The 27,126-nt window shown below is 37.8% G+C and overlaps 1 protein-coding gene across 1 annotated transcript in view; it reads left to right on the forward strand.

Moving 5' to 3' along the window:
- Positions 1–27,126, forward strand: part of LOC138743317 (protein FAM114A2-like) — a 137,891-nt gene that overhangs the window by 16,288 nt on the left and 94,477 nt on the right. Inside the window, exons 3-4 of the mRNA XM_069898467.1 lie at positions 7,847–7,984; positions 9,685–9,747. Coding sequence (XP_069754568.1) covers positions 9,719–9,747 — 29 coding nt within the window. The 5' untranslated portion in view covers positions 7,847–7,984; positions 9,685–9,718. The remainder of the gene's footprint in view (positions 1–7,846; positions 7,985–9,684; positions 9,748–27,126) is intronic.

Genomic DNA, 27,126 nt, shown 5'->3' on the forward strand with positions numbered 1-27,126 from the left:
TGCAGCACTAGTGTCACTAGCATGTGTCAAGCATCACTTACGTCTATCATCACCAGTCTCCACACAATATAAGCAGTTCGTTTGTCTGTTATGTCGGAGGGACTGCAACATGGAGGACCTTTGTAGTGATCTCTACTACCATCATCATCCCCTCCCCCTCCAGCTGAGTGAGTTTTTGAACGTCAGATTGTGCCTCCTGTGGTTATTCAAATGCCCCCCTATAAGACTTGTTCTGACACTGATCCTGTGACTTGTACATGGCCCCCCTTCGAACCCTATCCATTTTGGACCCCATATGAATCAGAAAACTGCTCTTGTAACCACCAGGGAAGAGGTGCAGGGGATGGGCCACACCTGCACCATGTACAGCAGTGCCGAGATCACCTTGAACCTGATGACCAGGTTCCTCTCTGTGACTGAGGGGGAACACCACACTCACAGACCCAATTTTTGGTGGACCTTTGTGATCTGCTCTGACCAATTCTTGTTGCATGCCTCAGCCCTTCCAAACCAGAACCCATAGCACCTTCAGGTAGTCAGATCTAACTGTGAAGGGGATGGTCAACTGGTCAGGTCAGTTACCAAAGAGCACTGCCTGGTGCCTGATACGAATTCAAATTGCCCACATATGTTGATCATTATCTGAACAGAAAACAGTGACGTCATCCATATGCAGGGAGGCTATGACCTGAGTTCCTCCAATGCCTGTGTGGTGAAATGACCACCAGCCTACTGCAGGGGGAAATCTCTGTACCTGCAGGAAGATCACCTAAGGGGCTGACTCCACCTGGCTGGCTGTCAATCAGCCGACCTGAATATAGACCTGAGCTGGCCCCTCCTGAGTCAATCGCATGAGGATCCACCAAGGCATGAACTGGTGTTCAGACTTTTACTGGAATATAGCCTGATCTACAGTCTTTTGAGTTTTTTTCTTGCTTGCTGTTATCTTAGCACACCACAGCCTGGCAACATTACTCCTCTTATGCCCTCGTCCTTCCTGTTGGATTTGGCAAAGGTCTCTATGCAGCAAACAAATAAGACTGAAGACAGTGGGCAGCCTTGCCTAACTCCATACATGATGGGGAAGCTATCAGTTTCCCACCCATTGATTTGGACTGCTCTAAAGATGTCTGTGTAGAGCATTTTAATGCAATATTGGATTCCCTCCCCAAAGCATATTTTGGAGAGTACATCCATCATATGTGATATCTGGTCTAAAGCCTTCTCTGGGTCTAAGCTAACCAAGCAGATGTCCACACACTTGTCCTGCACATAGGCAATGGTGTCCCTGAGCAGCATGAACTTTCAGAGATCTTCCAGTCTGGAATCGTGCAGGTTTGGTCTGGGTGGATTAACTGCCCCAGGGCAAGCTTGACTCGATTGGTGATGGCCTTGGACAGGATTTCGTAGTCAATGTTTATCAATGATATGGGTCTCCAATTCCTGATATCCTCCTTCTCCCCCTTCTGTTTAAAGATGAGGGTGATGATGCCCTTCTTCATGGAGTTGAGTCTGACATGATTTCTGCCAGGAGCACAGCGTTTTATATTTTCAGCAGGTCTGGGCCTACCCAGTCCCTCAGAGCCTGGTGCAACTCATCCAATAGGCCTTCGCTTCCAGGAATGGATGGAGTCTGTCAGAGTAATTGGCTGATCCAGACATTTCCATTTCCACTTCTTTGGTAGATGACAGTAAGTTTTGGGAGGCCATTCTGTCTGTAGCCTTCATGTCATACAGCTCAACTTAAAAAAGGTTTTCAATCCTCTGAATGCCCATCTGCAAGGATGTGACTGAGCCATCTTTTTCTTTAAGGCCGTGGATTACAGAACTCCCTCTTCTTTTGGAAGAAGAAATGTCAGCATATCTCATCCTGTTCCACTGTGTGGACTCTGGATTGGAAGATGATCTTGAAGGACTCTGAGGTGAATAGCAAGGCTTGCTGCCTCTTGGAGTTCCTCCCTCACATCCACCCCTCTCATCTGCAGAAGGATGAGTTGCTGCAGGTCAGTCTGGAGTTGGCTCAGTTCCTGGTGTCTCTGTTTTCCCCTCTGAACAAATTTGAAGATAAAGAACATCTTGATGTTTTCCTTTGTTACTTCACATCAGGTCACTGGGGTCAAAGAAGGGTTTCACAATTCTCCAAACGGCATTCTCCTTCATTAGTTCCGTTACGTTCTCTGGGATCAGCAACTCCACGTTCAGCTTCCACATTCTCCAGCCCGCCTTCTGGTCCTCCTGTAGGCAACAGGTGGAAAGAAGGCAGTAGTCAGAGAAGAAACCGGCATAAAGTTGGTGGTTCTGACCACGACAGCTTTCAACATGAAGACAAAGTCTATCTGAGACTGAGTTGAGCTGTCCAATCTTGACCAGGTGACTGCGGCTATACTTCAACCTGCAGGGTTGCTGAAGGTGTCGCTCAGCTTTGTGTCCCTTACTGTCTCCATCAGGAGACTAGAGGAGCTGTCTAGTCTGCTATCGGCCTCGTCGGATCATCCAGCTGCATTGATGATGCAGTTGAAGACACCAGCCAAAATGACCAGCAAGGACATTGCCAGCAATGGCGGAAGATGGCCAGTCTCTTGCTGTGCACAAACGAGGTGTACACATTTGATTAGCCAGAGTGGGATATTGTTGTACTTCAGATCCACCATGAGGAGATGTCCACCAACCACCTCCTTAACCTCGGTGATGGCAAAGCTGCTTCCAGCAGCAAGATGTACAGAATGGATGCACGGCAATCGCTCCCCCCCGGACTATATAGACCACCCATGAGGTCATCTCCTCCATTGACTTTGCCTTCTCAGGAGGAGCCTCCAGACTTGTGGTTGGGATTTGAGGGTTGAAAATGGATATGCTTGAGGTCTCCTCTCTTCCCCGATCTTGGTCTCTGTCAGAATTTCAGTTGAGGTTGAGGGGGTGCTAGCCTCACTGGGGGTTGTGGTGTTGGCCATTTACTCTCTTATTGCCCATGCATAAGTGGTTACACATTTTAGACAGGCCTTTAGAGGTGGCCTGCTTCTTCACACAGGTTGCAGCACTTGCTCTTTCCACAGTCCTTGGTCTGGTGGCCTTCCTTCTTTGCAGAGTATGCAGATGACTGTGATGCATTAGCCTGCCACATGTCCCAGTCTGTTGCAGTTCCTGGACACCCTGGGCTATCCAGCATAGACCAGGTACCCATGGTTCCTTCTGATAGCCAATACTGAGGAGGCATGGATGATGGCCCTTTTGCTGTCCTCTTGCAGCTTCACCTTCACTTGCCGTTTGCTAGTCCAGATTCCAAATGAGTCTTTGCCATCCATGCAGGTTCCTATCCCCTCAATTACAACCTTGGAAGGTGAGCATATCCACAACTGGTACATGTAGAATAAAATCCACTGTTACCTCTCTTTCCTTCAGAAGGATGAAGAGTGAATGCACCTTGAATAGCAAGAGTGGAGTCATGTTCTCCTTCTCCTGGAAGTCCCAGAGTAACCTCTGCCATCCTGCTAGGGTCTTGAATGTCACATCAAAGTAACTGTTATCCACAACATCCTGAAGACAGTAGCTGTTCTTCACCTCATATTCAAGGCATTCCATCAAGACTTTATGGACAAAGAAGTTCCGGGAAAATGGAGAGCCTTCGCTAAGGTCCTTCACTGCCACCCTGACAATGAACCAGATTCTGTGTTACAGAAGAGTATCCTGCTGCAGCCATCTCATGGAACTGGTGGAGGTGAACTTATGGCTGGAAAGGATATTAGATCAACCCCCTAATGCGTCAGCAGTCCAGCTCACACCAAACAATCTCCTTCTCCAAACAGTCCTCTCAGGTATCTTTCACTTTCTTCTTCTCCCTCCTGCAGCTGTACCATCTCACCCAACAGATCCAGTTCTGATAAGAACTACACGATCTTAGCCAAAAGCTAAGGAGCGATCTTGTCATCTAAACTGAGCCTGATTTATTCTCCCATATTCTCAGCATCTCTGGCTAGATTCTGAGGAAGAATCTCTATACCTGCACACTCAGGGCAATTTACAGTGATAAATTATCCATCAAACTCTCAAGACTTTGTGATGTGGAAAACCAACCAGAGCACCCAAGGGAAACCTATACTATCAAAATCTGATTGATAGAGCTGTGAGGCAGAAGCTCTACCTGCTCAACCATTGTGTCAGGGTTTGAGTGTATGTCCACAGGATATTAGAATAATACCAATAAAAAAGATTTTGACCTTTTTTCAAATGTCAGGAATAGAGAAAGGAGACATTTACTCCCTCTTCTCAGTTATAATTAGCAATTAATTGCATTGATAATTGTTAGGTCTGCTTTGTCCATGAATGAGTGAGACAAACACCAGACTGAGTCGAAATCAGGGTTCTTTGTTCTTTATTACCGGATTGTAACACTTGCAACTAACAATGTTAGTCGGAGAATGCATTCTGCCGTTATCAGCAAAATGGTGATTTTTTATACCCTTGGATACGTGCTTAGAACATCATCATATCATTACTTGTCCAATGACTAAAACTGTTGCTATCCTTTCCCTACTAGCTTCCTGCCTCTCAATCCATCAATGTCTCTCTTATCTTGTAAGTACAAGGATGCATTCACATCTTGTTACAGCCCTGCACAGGGTAACTCCTTACACATTCCCATCTCATGATGTTTTACCTTACATAGTTTATTGTGGCTTTTGAAAATTAATTCAAATCGTTAGACCAAACAAATATCTGGGAAGTCGGTGGAACCAAACAAAATAGCTCATTGTTTTTCATTGATGTAGTGTATTGCTAATGTGTAGTAATAAAAGATACATAAACAATGGAGAATTTGAAGCCATTTGTCCTGTGAAACTAAAGAGTACAGCCTGTAAGTTTCAGCAGTTTTATAGGCCAAAGAGGGTGCAGTTATCTCCATTCTCACAAGTAACTCTTAATATTTAGCAAGAAACAAACATTTTAAATGTGTACCCAAGACCCTATGACATCCAAAAATGTCAAATATGATCTTATGACATGTGCAGCAGAGGTTCCTGTGAAATCACAAACAAGTGGTGGTTCATGTGTGGCTGAAGAATGAAGCAAGTAAGTTTTAATAAATTTACGAGATTGAGAAGAGAAAGAATGATCCTACAACTATTTAAATTCACTAAATTTCCTTATCTTGTATCCTTCAAAGAACCAGGCCCTTTGGCCTATCTAGTCCATGTCTAATTATTTATTCCTCTTTGTCCCATTGTCCTGCATCCAGACCATAGGCCTCCATCCCTCTCTCATCCATGTACCTTATCCAATCTTCTCTTAAATGTCACAATTGAACCCACATCCACCAGCTCTGCTGGTATCTTGTTCCACACTCTAACCACCCTCCAAATGCAGAAGTTCCCTCCCGAGTTCCCTTAAACATTTCACCTTTCGCCCTTAACCCATGTCCTTTTGCTCTTGTTTCAGTGGAAACAGCCTGCGCATTTACCAAATCTAAACCCCTCAGAACACCCTTCATTCTCTGATGCTTCAAGTAATAAAATCCTAACCTATTCAACCTTTCCCTATAACTCAGCTCTTCAAGTCTGGCAATATCCTTGTGTGGTGCGCTGTTAGCCAGAATCAGACACACACAAGGTAAAGACTGTACAACAGGCTTTAATCCACAAAGACTTCCACAGAGCCAGGCTGGCTGTTGCTGCAGTAACTCTGAGTGAGACTTCGGGAGGCCAGCGCAGGCTTATATCCCGGAGGGTGTTGACCTGGCCCCTGTCACTCTTGGAGGTACAGAGGTTTCCCTCTGCAGTAGGCAGGTACCACCACACCTTGTAAATTTTCTCTTCAGTCTTTCAATCTTATTGATAGTTTTCCTGCAAGTATTGACTAAAATTGAACACAATACTCAAAATGTGGCCTTATCAATTTCTTGAACAACTTCAACATAACTCTCCCTCCATCTTCTCCTGAGGACCAACCAAATTCCTCTCTAAACCAGAAGGGAAAATATAAACAATGTTCCATTGCTTGTTTATTTTTCAAATGAAATGATAGATTTGCTGTCAAGTGATTTCAAAATGCAAATCGGATTCAAGTAATGTACCTTGTTTTTATGTCACTGGCTTTGTGATGAAAGGGACATGGGATCATTTCCAGATGGGAAAAGCTGGCGGAGAGGGTGAATACCTGAAAACATCACAAATATTTCTGAACTATTATATGTTTTTATTTCGATTTTCTATCTGATAACAAGAATTATCAATGGAGTTTGGGGCTACTTTACATAGATGCTTCTTGTACATTACTGTTGCTGCAAGTAAATGTCCTGATGCTGCTAATCATTCCCAGTCTTTGTATTTACAAGTGCTGAATTTCATCTCAGAAGGAAACTGGCACTATGATGGTTTTCTTACAGTTATTGCTTTATACTTAACACTGTGGAACAGAGCAGACAGCTCAATGGTAAAATATTGCAAATATGTGTGATTCTTTAATGCAATTCATGCTCCTTCTTCCCCACAAAATGCCCTTCAAATTTCATTGTGTGATTTGAGGAAGGACAAAACTAATGTTCATTAGAACTCTGTGTAGGCTGCAAGAAAGAAATACACAAAAATGTAAACACAATAACATTGCTTTGAAGCCAACCTTGCTGTTTGAACATAAAAGAAAAGTAAGTTGAGAGTTCCATGGAAACCACACAAAATGGATGACCTTTAAAACTTCAACAAGACGGCTATATTCTTAAATTCAGGGTTTTTCAGAAATCAAGAGTCAAAATTGTCCAAAAGTTACATGTGACCTTAAGCATTAAGAGATTCTGGAAAATATCCAGATCGAAGAACTCTTTTGAAGGCTCTGCTTAATTGTTGTTTCTGATTCAATAATATTTATTTGTGTTCATTTCTCTATCCACTTTGTGCAAAAACAGAAGAACTTTAGCATTGTTTAGAATGAATTTAATGCAGTGCGTTATTCTACAAGCTTCAACTCTTGCTTTTCTCTCCACAGAACAACTTTTTTTTTTATTTTAAATTTTAAATTAAATTTAGACATGGTAACAGGCCATTTTGGCCCACAAGTCCATGCTGCCAATTTACACCCAATTAACCTACACCCCCAATATATTTTGAAAGGTGGGATGAAACTGGAGTCCCGGGGAAAATCCATGCAGACACAGGGAGAACATACAAACTCCATATAGACAATGCAGGATTAAACCTCATTCCCGATTGAGGGCACTAACTGCTACATCAATTGTACTGCAAGGTGTTTTCATTTGCAGCGTCTCCTTGTGGACTACACCTTGAGGTGTTCCTTTACATCTTAAAGAAATAAAAGGCATAACATTTACAATTTTTCACTTTTTAATGCAATTTCTATTTCAAAATATTTTGGAAAATGGTGCTATTTGTATCTCTGCTGTTTCAACTTTCCTGGAATCGATTGGTAACTTCTATTATTATAGTGTTCACCCGATTGATTTGATTTGGTGGGTTTTGTGATTATTCTGTGGATTGTTTTGTCTGCTATCAAGTATGATGGGAGGTTAAAGGTGCTACGCAAATACATTTTAGAATGTAAACATTCATCAAAATGTCAATAAAAATACATTTTATTGGAATTGATCTTATTCCAACTGAAGAGCTGGACAAACTAAATTTAGGAGTAAAAGAAGTTTCAGCTCTCATTTTAAAATGTTTTGATATGCGTTACATGGTGAGCATTTGAAAAATATTTTAATCAAATTCAAAATGTGTAAAACTTGGAAATATCTTGCTCAGTCAGATCAAATTATTTCCAATTTGATATTAGTGGAAAACAAGTTATTTTCAAGTTTGATGAGTTAAATCACTAAAACAATTTTTTTTTTGTCTTTAAGATGCTTGGAAGCAACACTTCATAAAATGCATGAATTAGATCATATTAAAGGAGATGAAATATGCTCGTTTGGTGGATCACAACCAAGTTGATATTTGCCACACTGAGGCAGAAATGAAAAATGCCCACCAGATTTCAGGTGCGAATGGAAATCTAACCCTTCTTTACCTTCATCTGAGGAGAAGAATCTTTTTTTGAAAACAACAGGTCTTCACTTTACACTGTTGACATGTTCTTGTAAAGTGCTTCTTTAAGTGAAACGATGTTAAACAAAACCAATTTTATATTGCGGTAAAATAACACGGTTTTTAAAAATCTTAACAACATTATAACAAAACAATGTTAAATGTAACAACACTGTACAATAAATTTTCAAGGACTTACTGTACAAAAAATTTTTTAACTGCCTTCAAGAATTTAATCATTTCATTTACTTTGAGGAAAAATATTTCTTCAGTCATCAAAAGCTGAAAAGGGTCTATCTCTGCTTATTGAAAAATAATACTCCTAATTCTGGATTGCAGTGGTGGAATTAAACCCCCAAAAAGATTGCAGAATTTTTTGATCCATAACTGTTAAAATCATCATCACAAATAATGAGATATGCAGAAATATTTGATGAAAAGACTTCATTAGTACAAAATTCTATTTCAGTAGTGACAATGGAAGTAAATTCATTTGATATTTTAAAGGAAAAATAGATTAACTTCAGCAAGGACTTTTCAGCCTTGAGGAATCTCAATAAAACTCCCAGGGATTTTGAGTTCTGCCCATCCAAAAAAAGCAAGGAAGAGAAGGTCCAGCAAGGTGTAGGTGATGAGTAAGTTGAGTTTCTACTGATTGGAATTTAGAAGAATAAGAGGTCGTCTTATTGATGCTTTCAAGATTCAGCAGGGATTGAAATGTTGGGAACTGAGAAAATGTTTCCTCCAATGGGTTTATCAAGACAAAGGGATATGGTTTGACCATATGAGGACAGCTATTTAAGATGGAGTTGAGAGGGAATCTATACCCTCTAGGAGTTGAGAAAAATCCTCAATTTCATAGAGCTCTGAATATATTTAATGCAGAGGTGAAATCAAGAAATATGGGGAGAGAGCAGAAATGTATTGTTGAAGTCAAGATTGGATCAGCCATGACATTATTATGATGGAACAGGCTCATTGGGAAAAATGGCCAACTTTATCTCCTGTTCCATATTTTTTGTGGTATCTAGGAAATTTAAATCCAGTTAATTAAATAATTTTGAATCAAAACCAGATGTCCTAGTAATGACCTTGAAATGATATTTTTAAAATATTTTTTGTGTTTTACATGCCATTTGGGGAAGGAAATATGTTATCTTTATTAAACTGGGTTAAGGTACCTCCAGGCTTCCACATACAGTACAATATGTAAGAAGTACTTGGACTTTGAAGTGATGAATCCGCAGAATCTTTCCTACCATTTATAATTGTGATTTACTGAATGGTTTTATCATATGGCGAGTTGGTGCTGGTCAAGCAATAAGCTTCTAACACATTTTATTCATCATAACTATTAGTTGTGATGTGATTTTCCAGAAATAAAATACACAGGACTATGACCCTACATGGCATTTCCCAGCTCCTGAACACATACATCACTTGCTATGTCAGATATTAAAAACAGAGGGAAACTTCAAACATCTGGGTCGACATAAAAAAAGAATAAAGCTGAGTGTACAAGTTCATTAACAGCTTTTAAAATAATTTTAAGATTAGTTCAAAGAATTTCATGGAATATTTGCATTATAATTACAGTGGGGGAAAGCTAACAGATCTCATCTTATATTTTTGTCATTGTTCATTTATTTCTCAGTTTTGGTGGGGAACTTGATCTACAAGAAAGCCCAATGACATCAGCAGAACTTGGCAAGAAATGGTAAGTAATTAACTAATTCTTAATAGAATTCTATTTAATTAGAAAATAAATGAAATTCAATGTTAGAGGAGGGAGTAATTTTAAGAATGACTATCGGAATGTTCACAAAGGTTTCATCTTTGGGCTTGGCAATCAAAGTGACTTAGATAAATGGATCAAAAGCAACTTTTATTTTTGCAGATGACATAGCATTGTGTACTGACAAATGAATCATGGACATCAAAAGGATCAGATGTTTAGTGAAGGACGTTCATTTAATACAAACAAAGGAATGCACACAGAATGTTAATACTGATTTTAAGATGAATAGCAGTAGCAACATTAGAGGGAACAGGATGAAAAGGAATAAAGTATTAGGGTGGGAGTAGGTTGATTAAACTATTCCATTTGGAATGCAAGTCTAAACACTTTGACATATTTAAGTTCAGTTAAAGGATCTCCTTATAACACTGAACAATTAAGATTTTGTTTCTTGAACACTTTTGTGTTTATTTTATGGATTTTTGAATTGCTGATTAAAATATTCACATAAAAATTTCCTATCTCCTAATTTTTTTTAGATATAACTTATTTTTGCGATTTCCTGTCATATTTTGTCTACTTCAAGGATACAGAACCATGAAATGCAATGTGTCATTGAAAATTCATTTTCTACATTCACACTTGGACTTCCCTGCTAATCTTGGTCCCATCAGTGACAAATATGGTGAAACCAGGACTTTACAACTCTGGAAAATCAGGGCAACCAGAATCCATCAATGCTGGCTGACTATTGTTGGACACTGACACGAAAGGCATCAGATGCTGAGTACAAACAAAAATCAGCGGCAAAACACTTTCAGGTCAATTGAACTAATGCAATATGTCAGCATCATTATGGAATTAAACATGCTAAATTCAATAAAAGTTAATTTAATGTTTCTCCATCTTCTCACTTGATACCACAAATCTGAAATTATCTTTGTGTTCAGCTTCAATATCCCCAATTTCTTTTTCAGGAAGTAAACCTTTTGAAAAAAAATGTGTTGTCCAGTATAACAGGAGGAATTACTGAGACCAGGAAAATAAAGATTTGGAAAATGTTTCTGGAAAGGCAATGGTGAAAATCAGAGCAAGTTGAAGATGGTAGAAAAGAATGCGAGAGGGAGATATAGATGATGAAGGGAGTAAAGAATGCATAGAGGGAGATATAGATGATAAAGGGAGTAAAGCAATAATTCTTTCTTTGGCTTGGCTTCACGGACGAAGATTTATGGAGGGGTAATGTCCACGTCAGCTGCAGGCTCGTTTGTGGCTGACAAGTCCAATGCGGGACAGGCAGACACGGTTGCAGCGGTTGCAGGGGAAAATTGGTTGGTTGGGGTTGTGTGTTGGGCTTTTCCTCCTTTGTCTTTTGTCAGTGAAGTGGGCTCTGCGGTCTTCTTCAAAGGAGGTTGCTGCCCGCCGAACTGTGAGGCGCCAAGATAGCAGACACTCTAAAGAAACAGATTGTTACAAATATACAAACATTTAAATGTTGAAAATGCTGTACTTATAAATAAATGTGGAATATTTTTAAAAATTAGGGTATAGAAATTTAAATCAATATATTAACCATTTGCTAACTGTCATTGTATATTTCTGACTGTTTATTTGAGGGAAAATACAAAAGGTTCTGAAGATTGCAGAACTGTGTCCCTAATTTTTGGAATGCATAACTTTGCTTATGTAAAAACGGAAGAAATTCTCGATCCATCAAACAACTAAATTTTATAAAAGTTCTACAATAGGTGTCAAATTTATGAAATATTTTATCAATCAGAAAAACATCTGTATTCATAGCACATCTCGGCTCAGTATGCAGACAACATAATTACCAAACTAGCAAAAGAGTCAGTTTGGAAAATAACTATGCACAAGGGGCCATGAGGACATACAGCAGCAGCATATTTGAAATAGAAGTTGTAAAGGACAAGACATTGAAAATGAGTATGAGGAAAGGCCAGATGAATACAACTTGCTGGATGCTTCTTTTTCAGATAAGTAGTACAGGCATGATGACAGAATACCATCTTTCTAAATGGTTAGATTTCGTTAATCCTTCTGGATGGCATGACTGCCAAAATGCAGAAATCTCAAAATAAGGTTGAAAAGAGAAGTGTGGGGGATGCAGAGCAGGAATTGGTTGTGACTTCAATTAAATAAGAAACAACTGCTTTCTGTTAAAATTAAAAATGGAATAAGATGTAAGGTAAGGGGAAATGGCAGTCTTGGAGAGTTGAGAAGGCTGGAGTACAACAACTCACGGGTAATTTTAATCCCAGAGGGAATAAGCACCTAAATATTGAAGACATCCCCTGAAAGCCTCACTCTAAATCTTCCTTGTTGTCAGCCTCTTGTGGCAGCTTCAGTAAGTGGCAAAAAGAGAACACCATCTCACAAGTTACTCAGCTGTTCCCATATCGACTGTCATCCTGTGACTGTGTTAGAACTTCAAAACCCTCCCCCCCCATTAGCTGTTACCGAGTATTTTTATTTCCATCTCAACAGCATTTCAAACCTGCAATGAAAACTATTACCTAAAATATGTAAAACCCAATGAATTCTACTTAAACTTAACAGAAAATTCTCCAGCAAGATAAGTATACTGCAGTATTTAAAATGAACAGAAATTTCCATTGCAAGATGTTCTATTCAACTGTATATTTATGAACAGGAATCAAATTTGGTTCACTTTCTTGTAAATATGAGTTTAGTTTTCTACGTTTTCTTTATAGACACAATTTTAGAAATAATGATATTATAAATGTGCTTGTACCAACAGTGCTTTAGGATAGGGGTGATCTTCAGCAAGAAAATAATGTGTGTCACAGAGCATTTTTTTTGTTTGCTGCACATGAGCAAAAATGGTTAGAGGGTCTTTCTGATACATAGGGTTTCACAATCCAAAAAAGTTAAATTGAATCAGTCAGATAGTAAAGGTGAAAAACAATTAACGTGAATGACAACTCAAAAACAACTTTTCTCACACTATACTAATTTGACAGGAATGGCAGGATTTCTTGCAAGACCTTAACTTTTCCTATACAATTCATTGAGAATGACAATATAATATCACGAGAAGTTAAAAATCTATTTAGAGTAAATTGCCAATTCAATTACTTTCTACAATATTGAATGTGTCAAGACTCCTCTGAAAATAAAAAAAAATTACATTTAACAAATGGTGCCCACTTTACTCTTTTTGATTCCTTTTGAAAAAGAATTGGAATGCTTCTGGAATTGAAAGTGAACAAGATTCATACTGTATTCAGCAAAGATGCAGAGCTTAGAATATTGAATTCATTTTTATGGATTGATCACAGCATTCTTGCTGATGGTCACATTCTTCAATATTGTATTCTGATTATCTTATTCAAGCATTCAGTAGAATGGAATTATATCCTGTGTTGATCAGAAGAATGATCGAAAAGTTTAAATGCTCAAAAGCTTATAAGTATTTTTTTATTCAAGTGGCAACCTTAAAAGAGAAAGGATGGGGAGAAATGTAGTCTCGGTAGTTGTGGAAGCCAGTGGATTTAGAGTAAATGCCAGCAGAGAGTTCATCTCCTGAGATAGAGAAGAAGAGATCCAAAAAAAAAGGAGGAAATTGTTAGAAATGTTCAAAGAGAATTTGAGAAGAGGGTGAAAGTTAGTTAAAAAGAAAATAAAAATTAGCAAGTTCCACATGGGTGCAGGAATCAGCATCAACACAGCCTTTGATATAATGGATAAAGAATTGGGGAGTGGTCCCAGAGAAGGTTAGAAATGAGGACTGTTCCATGAGGCCAATGAAAAGGCAGTTGTAGCTGAGACACATGGCAATGCCTGTGCTACACATTTGATTTATAAGAAGTGAGAGGAGTCAAAAGATAATTGGTTTGGATAAGAACAAGTACGTTCTGCCCAGCAGATGAAAGTGTTGGTGATGGGGAACTGGTTGAATCTTCATTACAAAAAGAAAGGCCTTTCTGATAGATGGTGGAAGATTATAAAGGATGTACATCCATAGTGAGGACGAGGCTATGGAGGCCAAGGAATTGGATGTTATAAAATGTGAAGTATTCTGGTTGTTGGTGGAAAGGGGCTAGTCAAAGGGAGACAGGATAGAGTCAAGGTATGAGGGGATAATTTCAATGGGGCAAGAACAGGCAAGAGCTTACCAGGATAGTCCTTTATGTAGATGTTGGCCAAGAGATAGAAGCAGGAAATGTGGTCAGGAAGGAGATCATGGCGGGGAGGTCCTGATGTGCTGAGGTCTGTTACATAGTGGAAGACGATAGCCTGGTGTTCTTTGGTGAGGACTAAATGTCAACAATTCCTTTCCCTGCACGGATGCTGCTCGACCTGTTGAGTTCCTCCAGCAAACCATTTATTGAAATAATTTGAAAACATTCTTCTTCATTGAACAATCTCCAAGGAGCTGATTGTGGTCTTTAGGAGGAGAAAACCAGAGGAGTATGATCCAGTCATCACTGGAGGATCAGAGGTGGAGAGGGTGAGCAAATTTAAATTCCTGGGAGGACCTATCTGGGAGGACCTTTCCTGGACCCAATATTGGCATTGTGAAGAAGGCACATAGACACCTCTACTTCCTCAGGAGTTTACAGAGGATTGATATGACATTGAAAACCTTGGCAAACTTTGACAGATGTGTAGTGGAAAGTGTGCTGACCAGCTGCATCATGTTCTGGTATAGGGGCACCAATATCACAAGTGGGAAGCTCTGCAAAAGTTAGTGGACACAGTCCAGAACATCACAGGCAAAACTCTCACCACCATCGAGAAACTCTACATAGACCGTTGCCATTGGAGAGCAGCAGCCATCATCATGGATGCACATCACCCAGGACACCCTTGGCTTTTCCTTCAGGAAAGAGGGATAGGTGTCATAAAACTCATAATGCCAGGTTCCGGAAAATTTCCTACTCCTCCATCATCAGAGTCTTAAACAATAAACTCAATCATTGAATCATTTAAAGACTATTACTTAGCACATTATTTATTACTGATTTTTTTTTGGAATGCACAATCAATTTGATTACATTTCTTTATTTGTTTACATTTCTCTCTTTTGTATGCATATCTTTTTCTTGAGTACAGTTTACACTACCTAAGTAGAAATTCTGCCTGGCCCGCAGGAAAAAGAATCTCAGGGGTTGTATGAGATGTTATGCATGTACTCTGACAATAAATCTGAACTTTGAGCTTTTATTTATTCTTTTATATGAAAATCATAACTTGTTTCTAGACTTCTTTCATGGCCTTTTTGTAACTTTGAGTACTGAAGTATAATTGTAATCCAATCGTAAGAGGTTCAGCTATCATAGACAAATGATGCTTCCAATAATTACTTCAATACAACATAGAAATTAAATAAAGGTACGCATGCTTAGGAATACCTATAAACTAATATGAGCTGATATAATTATACAAACAAATTATTTAACTGAAATTTTGATACTAAATTTTTTTTGTGTGTTTTCTTTCTCTCTGGGAATATTTTTGTCCACACAATATTTACTTTAAAGAACCTACAAAAGAGATCAATCCATTTCATTCCTGGATGAACTGCAGGAGTCGTAACCTCTTTGGCAGGCCTAATATGTGCAGTGATAGTGCGAGAGAGAATAATAGGGTGAATATTATGTGACCTATTTGATCTCAGAGGAAAAAAAATAATGCTTAGATGGAATAAAATCACATTAATATTTGGATAGGGTTGCACAGTTTTCAAAATGTTGTTTGGGAGATCTTGCAGACATATCAAATGTGTTATCATTCTACCATTTTTTATGAATAAATATGGTTTTTTTTTAGCCTCACATCAAAATGTTGCACAAAATTCATTTTGGACAGGGAAAATAATTGAGAGAATAAATGTACTTCCAAACTTCTTTACAAAAATCTGAGGCTGAAAGAAAATCACAGCAAGCTGGAATAAAGAATCACAATTATCCTTAATGAACATTGCGGAAGTCAAGGCAAGGGCTTCTTTTTTTAAAAATTTTTTAAAATTTTCACACTATGAATCATACTAACCAAAATACACACAAACATTTCCCTCTTGAATTTACACAGTCATTTTTCTCCCCTTTTCCCCCCTCCCTTCCCTCCCTCCTTCACCCCCCCCCCCCCCACCCACTCAACATTCAACCTATATGATACATTAAACCCATTAAACAATGTCATCACACAATGAAAATAAACAAGAAATTTGTGTCTTCTACTTTTACACACTGGGTCAGTTCATTTCGTATTCTTCTCCTTCTGTCATTTTAGGCGGTGGAGGTCCACGGTAGGACTTCTCTGTTGTGTTCCATGTACGGTTCCCAAATTTGTTCGAATAATTTCTTAAATTATATGTTTTTTTTTCCAATGGAATACATTTATTCATTTCTATTTACCATTGCTGTATTCTCAGGCTATCTTCTAATTTCCAGATTGACATAATACATTTTTTTGCTACAGCGAAGGCGAGCATAATAAATCTTTTTTGTGCTCCATCAAAATTGAGTCCAAGTTCTTTACTTCTTATATTAGAAGAAAGATCTCTGGATTTTTTTGGTATGTTGTTTTTTGTGATTTTATTTAATACCTGATTTAGATCTTCCCAAAACTTTTCCACTTTCTCACATGCCCAAATTGCAAACAGATTGGCCGACTGTGTACCAAAAATAGTAAAACTAGATCAAACTGGATTTATTAAGAAAAGACGAACAACGGACAATATCTGAAAGTTCATTAACTTAATCCATGCAGTACAAGGAAACAAGACGCCAACAGTGGCAGTTGCTTTAGATGCAGAGAAAGCCTTTGACAGAGTAGAATGGAATTATTCATTCAAAGTACTACAGAGGTTCAACCTATCAGATAAATATATTAATTGGATTAAAGCATTATATAAGGGACCATTGGCGAAGGTGACAGTAAATGGATATATATCAAGCCAATTTAAATTAAGCAGATCAACTAGGCAGGGATGTCCACTATCTCCCTCACTGTTCGCGTTAGCTGTAGAACTATTGGCAGAACTGATAAGAACAGAAAATAAAATAAGAGGGATAAAAATAAAAGAGAAGGAATATAAAATCAGTCTATTTGCTGATGATGTCATAGTATACTTAACAGAACCAGAAATATCAATAAAAGAATTACATAAGAAATTGAAGGAATATGGAGAAGTATCGGGGTACAAGATCAATGTAAATAAAAGTGAAGCAATACCAATGAAAAATGCAGATTTCACAAACTTTAAGAAAGAATCACCATTTAGATGGCAAACACAAGCAATTCGATACCTAGGTATACAACTAGATAATAATCTAGGCCATCTATACAAACTAAATTATCAGCCATTAATGAAGAAATTACAAGATGACTTAGAACATTGGAAAGACTTACCACTAACTCTGATAGGAAGGGTAAATTGCATTAAAATGAATATCTTCCCAAGGATACATTACCTATTTCAATCATTACCAATTCACCTAACAGAGAAATTCTTCAAGGAGCTAAAGAAAATAATAAGGAAATTCTTATGGAAAGAGGGGGAAACCGAGGATAATGCTAGATAAATTAATATAATGGTACAAACAAGGGGGCTTACAGCTACCAAACTTTAAGAATTATTATAGAGCAGCACAATTAAGAAACCTATCAGATTTTTATCAAACAAGGGAAAAACCAGATTGGACCAAATTAGAGCTAGATAAAATAGGGGAGAAGGTACCTGAACATATACCATATAAGTGGGATGAAAAGCTGGTGCAACATAGGAATTCACCAGTACTGCACCATCTGCTCAACATTTGGAAGAAGATTCACGTAGAAAGGAATAAAACAAATTATCAACTACCAAAATTAATATTGACGCAAAATCAACTAATCACTTTCACAATAGATAACCTTTCCTTTAGAGAATGGGAGAAAAAAGGGATCAAAAGAATAGAAAACTGTTTTTCGGGAAATAAATTATTATCTTTTGAACAAATGAAGGACAAATATGGTATAACTCACAGAACAATGTTTGCATACCACCAACTGAAAACCTACTTGAAGGACAAATTGGGAAGCAGACTGAGGTTACCAGAGGAAGCAATTTTGAATATGTGATTACAGACACAATGATAATTAAAAGATTTATGACAAACATGTACACCAAACTGCAAGAGAAAGAGAACGAGGAAACAAGCTGTAAACCCAAACAAAAATGGGAACAAGATCTAAACATAAAGATAAAGAATGAAACATGGGAAAAGCTATGCTCCGGAACCATGAGAAATACAATAAACACGAGGTTACGCATGATACAATATAATTGGTTACACAGGCTATACACCACGCCCCAAAAGTTAAATAAATGGGACCCAACAGTATCAGACAATGTTTTCATTGTAAGAAGGAAACAGGAAGGCAAGGGCTTCTTGATGACAACTACCCAATGAAAAATACATTGTAGCCGCATTTTAAAGTGAAATTAAATGGTAGGATGACAATTTTGTCATGCCAATTTATTTACTTTAAAAAAAATCATTTTTTCCCAGAGCAGAAAAAAAATTACTGAATGAACTCAGGCAGCATCTATAGAGGGAAAGTGCAATGGACCCTGGACTGACCTTTTGGACTGTGGACTTGTGGTGCGGACACAGTCAGAGAGGATGCTTCAGCTTCGGTTCAGACAAAAAGTTTTTTTGGGGCCGATGACAAAGCTCTCTCAATAGTTTCTGTGCAGGTAAAATTAAAAAAGGAAGCTTCATATGCACTTGTTGATCCAGGAAGTACTGCATCATTTTGTACTGTTGCATTAATGAATAAACTTAATCTTCATGGTAAAAGATCACAGATCTTGTTGAAGACAATGAATGATGAAAGGAACATTGAAACTAATATAGTTTCAAGTTTGCAGATTGCTGGATTGAATAGCAATGAATTTTGTGATCTTCCAAGTGTATATACTCAGAAGAATATGCCTGTGAATAAAGAGAATATTCCTTATCAAGATATCAAACAGTGGGATCGTCAAAAAGACATTTGCTTACCCAGAATTGATGCTAAAATCAAGAAGTTAATTGGATTAGATGTACTAAAGGCGCTCGAACCTCTAGAAGTAATAAGGAGTCAAAATGACTGACCTTATGCCGTGACAATGTTGCTTGGATGAGCAAGTAACGGACGATTAGGAGGAAAAATTAATATGATCAGGAGTTGTCGAATGTAAATTTCAGTTGTCAAACTTAATGATCTATTGGAACAACAGTTTAAAATTGATATTCCTGAATGTCTTAAAGATATTCAAGAACCTTTGAAGGAGGATAAACAGTTTCTGGATATAGTTTCAAATTCTGTTCAACATGTTGATGGTCATTACTGTGTAGCATTACCTTTGAAGGAAAGAGAAATTTGAATGCCAGATAATAAAATAATTGCAGAACAGTGTGTGCTGAAATTGCAAAGAAAATTTAAGAGAAATTCTTCCTTTCATTTGGAATATACCAATGTCATATTAGACATGATAGTCAAGGGTTATGTAGAAAAGATATCAGAAGATATCTTCGAATGTAAAGATGGTAGAAAATGGTATTTACCTCATCATGGAGTTATTCATCCACAAAAGGAGAAACTGCGTGTAGTATTTGAGTGTGGAGCATCATTTCAAGGAGTTTCATTGAATTCTCAATTTTTACAAGGTCCAGACTTACACCGAATCATCTCTAATTCTTAAATCTAAATGTTTAATGCCTCCAGGTCAATTTTAGAAAGAAGATATTTATGCAAGATGCAGATGGAGAAGAGTACATTTTATTGCAGATTTATTTTGGAAAAGATGGATTAAAGAATACCTTTCATTATTACAAGAAAGACATAAATGGTCTAAAGTTAAATGCAATTTTGTATGCGGAGACATTGTAATTATTATGGATGATTCTGCACCAAGAAATTTTTGGTTGCTGGGGAAAATTGTGGGAACAGTTCCAGACAAAAAAGGTTTCATTCAGCAAGTGCGGATTAAAACCAAGACTGGTTACTTAAATCAACCGATTACTAAAGTAAGTCTTTTATAAGAAGCAGAAAGTTTTGATTTCTAATCTTATACTGATCATATTTACTTTTGTATCTATAATAGTATTATTATATATTAGTTATTAATGTCTATTATAATAATTAGGGGCTGGAATGTAAAGGTTAAAACCTTGTATTTTTTATTCATAGTTAATTTTGTGCCTATCCCTTTAAGAAAAGTATTGTTTGTAGTTACCATAGTTACTATGATGCCATATGTGGTAATATCCGAGTGGACTGAGAGCTTGCATTTTATTCTTTGAAGAATTATGAACAGGACATAAGGGTAAGATATCTTCTTTGAATTCATCTTAATTTACTTTATTTCATCTTATTTTGTTTATTTTTTCCTATATCTGTTTGAAGTTGAATATCATTATATCATGATACAGTCTGCTTTGTTTATTCATCATTATGAAAATCTCAGTGCGAGGTTATGCAAAATGTTTATCCGTTTTATCAATGAATTAAAGCAACTTACAGCTGCAACTTCAAAGTTTGGCTTATTGGATTAATAAGATAGTCATTTGGAATATTGTCACTCACATCTCTTTGAAAACGACTTGTTTTGAAATTGGGAAATATTAGAACTTGGAAAGTGTTGTCAATAGCCTTACCCTGTCAATGGAGGAGGTTGAGAACAGACATTTTGGTCTCTGAATGGGGAGGGGAGGTTAAAATGGTTTGCAACCAGGAACACCAGGTGGCCACTGCAGATAGAGCATAGGTGTTGGACAGATCAGTTGCCCTAGCTTCTGCTTGGTCTCAGCAATGTGGAGAAAGTCACATTGAGAGCAATGGATACAATAGACAAAGTTGAAGGAAATGCTTCTGCATCTCTGCCTCATCTGGATGGACTGTTTGGGTTCCTGCATGGAGGTGTACAGACTGGTTATACATCTCCTATGATTACAAGTGAAAATACCTGGGAATGGGTAGAGATGGAAAGAATGGGTTGAGTGATGTACAGGATTAGGAAGCTGGTGGAGTGAAAGGTAAAGGCAAAAGGAAAACTATCACTGATCTGTCTGGCAATAGGCAGGGGAGAGAAGTATTCTTGAAAATGGAGGTGATGGGGTGAGGATCCATCAACCACAGTGGAGAGGACATCATGTTTCCTGAAATATACCGACATTTTAGTGTCATGTAATTGAAAGCCTAATCTCAAGAAGAGAAATAACAGAATCTGAAAGAAAGGGATGCCATCCTATAAGACAGAGTGAGAGGAGGTGCACTCAATGTAGCTGTGGGAGTCAGTGGATTTAGAGTAAATGTCAGTGGATAGTTTGTCTCCTGAGATAGAGGCAGAGACATACAGAAAGGGGAGATAAGTGTCAGAAATAGTCCAAGGATGAAAAATCTCCATTTGGATGTGAAATTATTTGTGTTCAATACCTATAGAAATTTACTCCAGCTTGACTTAACAGCTTCATGATTTGAAGGAGAGAAAATGAAAGAGCAAATTGAAAAGTATATTACACAACTGAGCATGTTTAAAATTAATATTTACTATTAATGCTTAACACAGGACAACTTCCACTGGAAGTGTTTGTTTTAGTTCTTGTTGCTATGAAATTCAATGATGGTATTCAATCATGGCATTATTAAAAATGTTTGCAGTAGATATAATTAACAGGATTGGGTTAAAATGTAATCTTCTGCAGCAAGATGATTCTGCTGTCTTCTTTGCCCTTGTGAACCTGATCCAAGTCTTGCTTTTACTATATCTATCAAAGCTTTGTAAAATTGTCAATGCCTCATTTAGACTACTGTCCAAATTCCAAGGTTAAAAGTAACAAAAGATATTCTCACACCATCATTCCTTAACCATTCAAAGCCTTAGTATCATTCTGGTCCATGTGCCCCTCCAACATATTCCTTCCAAGGTGCCATCCAATCAACTGCATGTATTATTGACTAATGCATTACACCTGAGGCTGGCCTTCCTCCCCAATTGTACTGACATTCTCTTCTGAAGAAGACCAATGGGAAGGCCAACTCTTCGTTGGCTCTTTGGATTTCTTTTGCACGTGGCTTTATGACATTCACATGCAAACCATGTTCCTTTTCCAGAAGATAAAGAATTCATAACAGCCAGATGAAGGAAGCAGAAGTATTTTAGTTCTTGGGGCATTAACTGCAGGACTCAAAGATGAGGAATAAGAAGTACAAGTTGATGATGTCTTTATTATTCACATTATGTGTCTGGGGACCATGAGATAAAGCAGGGGCAGTCACCCTTTTAATTTTTAATTTAGACATACAGCATTGTAACAGGCTATTTCAACCCACACCCCCAATACATACTCATGGGCTGAAATGCTGTATGTCTAAATTAAAAATTAAAAGGTTGGGCCACCCTGATTGATAAAGAATAAAATTGACTTTAAATCCCGGTTAGCAGAGAGAATACTTAGTACAATGGATTAAAAGTTCAAACAGAAAATAACAGACAACTGATGTCCACTAATTACAATATAAAATTGCAACTCAAATCTAAAAATGCTGGAAATACTCAGTCAGTCAGGCAGCATCTATGGAAATTGAAGCCGTATCAATGTTGCAGGTTTAAGAGCTTCCTTCCAAAAACTAACTGCTCATCTGTACAGATCAACTGATCCAAAACTTCAGAGCCACAATTGTTAATGCAGATAAGATCAAAAAGGAAAATGTATTTTTTCATGTTGAAGCTGTCGTTGAAAGGCTTTATGCTGAAATAATGTGCTGTACTCCTCAACAACATATTGTCATTCCAGGAAAGAAGAGAACAGATAAACACAGCTGTTTTGCTGAACTAAGGGAAATGAAAAAAAAACTCAAAAATCAATTCTGTTCAGCAATGAATAAAGAAAAAAAGAGAAAATCTAAGCTTTAAGGAGGCGTAAGGAACATAGAGAAAATGGTTCCAGTAGTGGGAGAATCTAGAATCAGAGATCACAGCCTCAGAATAAAAATTTGTCCCTTTAGGACAGAGATGAAGGGATGTTTCTTCAGCCAGATGGTGGTGAATGTGTGGAATCCGTTTTTACAGATGCCAAGTCATTGGGTACATTTAAAGCAGAGGTTCTTCATTAGTAAGGGTGTCAAAGGTTTTGAGATGAAGACAGGAGAATAGGGTTCAGAGGAAAAATACATTAGCTATGATTTGAATGGTGGAGCAGACTCGAGAGGCTGAGTGGCCTAATTCTGCTCCCACATTGTCTGTTTCGGTTGATAAGATATTACAGATGTATAATCTTTTTCAAGGCAAGAATCTGATCCAAGCTTGATTCAGAATTGTTTTCCACGATTAAAGTTCTGTGATATGTTTATTCAGAGAAACTGTTTCAATTTAGCTGGTTATATTATTTAGGGTGTGTCAAAAAAAATTCTGCTATTTTTCTGAAATTTAGCTCTTTCCGTTTAATAGAAGAAAAACACAACCCTATCAATAAACTATCAAATTCTACACAGAATTAAGAACTCTTCATTAGCAATTAATCCTCTCTTATTCATGTAATCACTCATTCAGAACAAGATAATGGAGAATCTTGATCTAGTTATTTAATCCTGCTAACACCCTGGACTCCATATTACTTTCCATGATAATCCCTCAGGTTCTGGCTCAGAGATATTGTGGAGTTTTATACAGTTAGTTAGTTCACTGTGTAAAAGTAAATCAAGTTTATGTTCATGCTTATTGTCACATATCCCAGGATGCAGTGATAAAGGTTCTTTTGTGGACAACCCAGTTAGATGTTTCATATATAGTACAAGTAAGACACAGTACAAAAAGGCTAAGTCACAGATTGGATGCTATAAAGCATATTTTGAAGTTCACCCATGGATCTGATAAGAGAAGGAAAGAAACCATCCTTGAATCTGCTGGTATGTGATCTCAGACGTGTGAATCTCCCTTACAGGAGGGGGTGGTCAAAATAGGATGAGTCTTTCCATATGTTGGCTGCTTTTCCAAGGCGTGGGGGGGGGAGGGTATGGGTGGAGTTGTTGGGAGTGGAAGGAGTGAATGATGGACTAAAGCACATTCACAACTCTAGAATATTTTGTAGTCTTGAGCACAGAATCTCAGAACACAATTGAGGAAATGGATTTGAATTAAATAAATGGTTTTGCTCAGGGTGAAAACATTGTTTTTTTTCTGTATTTTGAGAACTGAGCTGCAACTTGAGCACAGTCAAAATTCAACTGCCCATATCCTAAGCTCCATAAATTCCTATTCACCCATTACTCCCCTGACCACCACATTTCCAATTCAGCAGACACTATTTTGAGAGTCCTCTTGTTTTCAAATTCTCTACTGATTAAGGAGTGCTTTATTTTGAGCTGCTGTACTTGGTAGCACCAAATGGAGTGATTGTGAGGTCATTGTCTTCATTTACTGGTGGTTTTAATAGCTGGTGCCTGTGAAGGTTTAGTATAAGCATGTAAATATAATATCGCTGTGTGTGCAATGTTGAGCACATTTGAGTAGAATACTGCAAATGTTGAATCAACCTGATCTATTTACTATCACTTTTCATTAAAATAAATATACTGGAAACAGAGTGGAACAAGAAAGAACTGAAGCTGGTCAACGCAGTCATTGAGTTTACCAAGCTGCGGCATCCATGTAGCCGGGTGAACCAGGAAGAATTCACAAGGTCATCTTAGGCCCACTCCAACATCATGAAACCCCTGGGTTCTGTGAAAAAATTAGGGTATCTGATGTAGAATGATTAGAGGAGCTTTTAAGGACAAACAATATGATTGAAATTGAACCTCTGGGAAAAAGGGTGCCTGACAAAATATGGAAACAAAAGAAAACAAGCTTACCCTCATCCATGGAGAGAAAATCAATAAAAAATGTAGATGCCAGAATCCAAAGTAAACTCAGAAAAACTCAGAAAAACTCAGCAGATCAGGCAGTCACTGTGGAAAGAGAAAGAGTTAACTTTTCAGGTCAAGGGATTTTCTTCAGAACTGCTCTCATGTTGCTTCAGATTTTGAGAGTTTCCAACATTTTCTGTATTTATTTACAGAAATTTTGACTTTTTTTAGACATACAGCATGGTTACAGGCTCTTCTGACCCATGAGGTCATGCTGCCCAGTTACACCAAATTAACCTACAACCCCTGTACATTTTTGAAGGGTAGGAGGAAATGGGAGGATCCAAATGAAACCCATACAGACATGGGGAGAACGTACAAACACCTTAAATACAGTGCCAGTTTCGAACCCAGGTTGCTGGCACTGTAATTGTATTGTGCTAACTGTTACATTAACTGTGCCGTCCCATGCTGGAGGAACTCAGGTGGTCTCACTGTGTCCATAGGAGGTAAAAATATATTACCAACACTTCAGGTCAGAGCCCTTCCTCAAGGGATGCTGTGAAACTGGATGATTTCCTCTGGCTTTTCTGTGTTTTGACTGCAATCACAGCATCTACAGGCTTTGTGTTTCACTGCATTTATTTACACTTAGGGTATGATTGGATATGTATGTCATTTTAAATCTGCAGGTGCCACACAAATTGAAAAGTGATGGAAAGACTGCAGAAATACTTGGTTCAAATTCAACTTTGTCAATGTACCAAGGTGCAGTGAAAAAGTTTGTTTTGTGAGCAGTCTAGTCAACCCATAAATAGTACAGTAAGACAATGCACAGAGTGCAGAGTTACAGACAGTGATCAGTCAGTACACAGCAAATGCAACGCAATATTGCGAGTGTAAAGCTGATTCAATAGTCTGATAATGGAAGGAAGGAAACTGTCCTTGAATCTGATGTTGCCTGATCTCACACTTGAGAATCTTCATCCCAATGGGAAGAGGGTGAAGAGCATTTGGTCAGGGTGGGATGAGTTTCTTTAATATGTTGGCTGCTTTAATCCAGAACCATTAGAGATCAAATAAAGTTTCTAATTCAGGTTACTAAAACAAAGATCAGACGAGACTATTCATCATTTTATATAGTGATTTAAAGTAGGTTGTTGTAACATTTTGGCATATTTAAGGCCAACACTTTGTATCTCTATACATTCATTCATTCAGGTGCCTTGTCATTCGGCATGGGTGATCATGTCTCTCCATCTGTCACGATCTCTGACACTGCAAATTGTAGTTGTTGCCTCCCCTGTTCTCCTTCAGTGAAGGATCCATTTTTGAGCTGAGACCGTAGCCGAGGTTCAGTTCAAGAGAAAAATACTGAAATGGTTTCCCGTTGCCATCTTCAGTTGCAGTGACCATAATATACAAATAACCCTGGCCATTGATCAGCAGATTCATCTGCCCGGTGTTTTTAGTTTTACAACCATAAATTCCAATTTCTAGAATCTGCATGTAAAAACCATCCACCATCTCCAATCTATGGTTTCACATAACCCTGAACAGGTACTACACCTTGCCCAAGGATGACCTGTAGGCTATCGGATGGAAGGAGCACCTTCTTTTACTGAGCAATTGCGCAGCACCAACACTGATCAGATGGTTGGATCTCTATACACAAAATAATAATAAATAAACGCTAATTAATTTGTAAAAAGTTCTTGGGAAGACTTGTTATCTATTAACTGAAAGAACAAAATGAGTATAGTTTACAGTGCTGAGTGATTCTCATATTCACAAGATCACAAGAAAAAGGAACAGAAGTAGGACATTCGGCCCATCAAATCTGCTCCGCAAATCCACCCTGAGCTAAACTGTTCTCACATCTAGTTCCAAGTTCCGACCTTTTCCCCATATCCCTTGCTACCTTGACTAATTAGATACCTATCAATCTCCCTCTTAAACTCCCCAACGATCTGTATGTGCAGTGAATTCCACAAATCTACAACCTCTGGCTAAAGAAATCTTTCCTCATCTCTGTTTTAAATGGGTACCTTATAATTCTAAGACTGTGCTCTCTTGTTCTGGATTCACCCACCAAAGGAAACATTCACATCTACTCTATATCTATGGATCACTCACTGCTTGCTATTGGAATCATAGCAACCTGCTTACAAAAAGAAAATAATGTTCTTCTTGGTCTTGGATTTTATTAGATAAACAAACTAAGCTCTGTGATCTTGAATGAATGTCACATTGGAAATAAATCCCATATTATGACTCAATGACTTCTATAACAAGTTCAGCAAACATCAAATGGCATTGAAATTCAGAATATTAAAGCAGTCCACCCACTCTTTAATGGCATAATAGCAGAAAGTTGCTGTGGGAAGTAGATTGCTTTTAATCTCACTCTGCAGCAATATTGTAATTGACAGATGGATATTTAATTGAAGGCTTTTGATGATATTAATTATGTGGTTTGTGAAAGACTGCTAT

This window comes from Narcine bancroftii, chromosome 9 (assembly GCF_036971445.1).
Source record: "Narcine bancroftii isolate sNarBan1 chromosome 9, sNarBan1.hap1, whole genome shotgun sequence".
NCBI lineage: Eukaryota > Metazoa > Chordata > Chondrichthyes > Torpediniformes > Narcinidae > Narcine > Narcine bancroftii.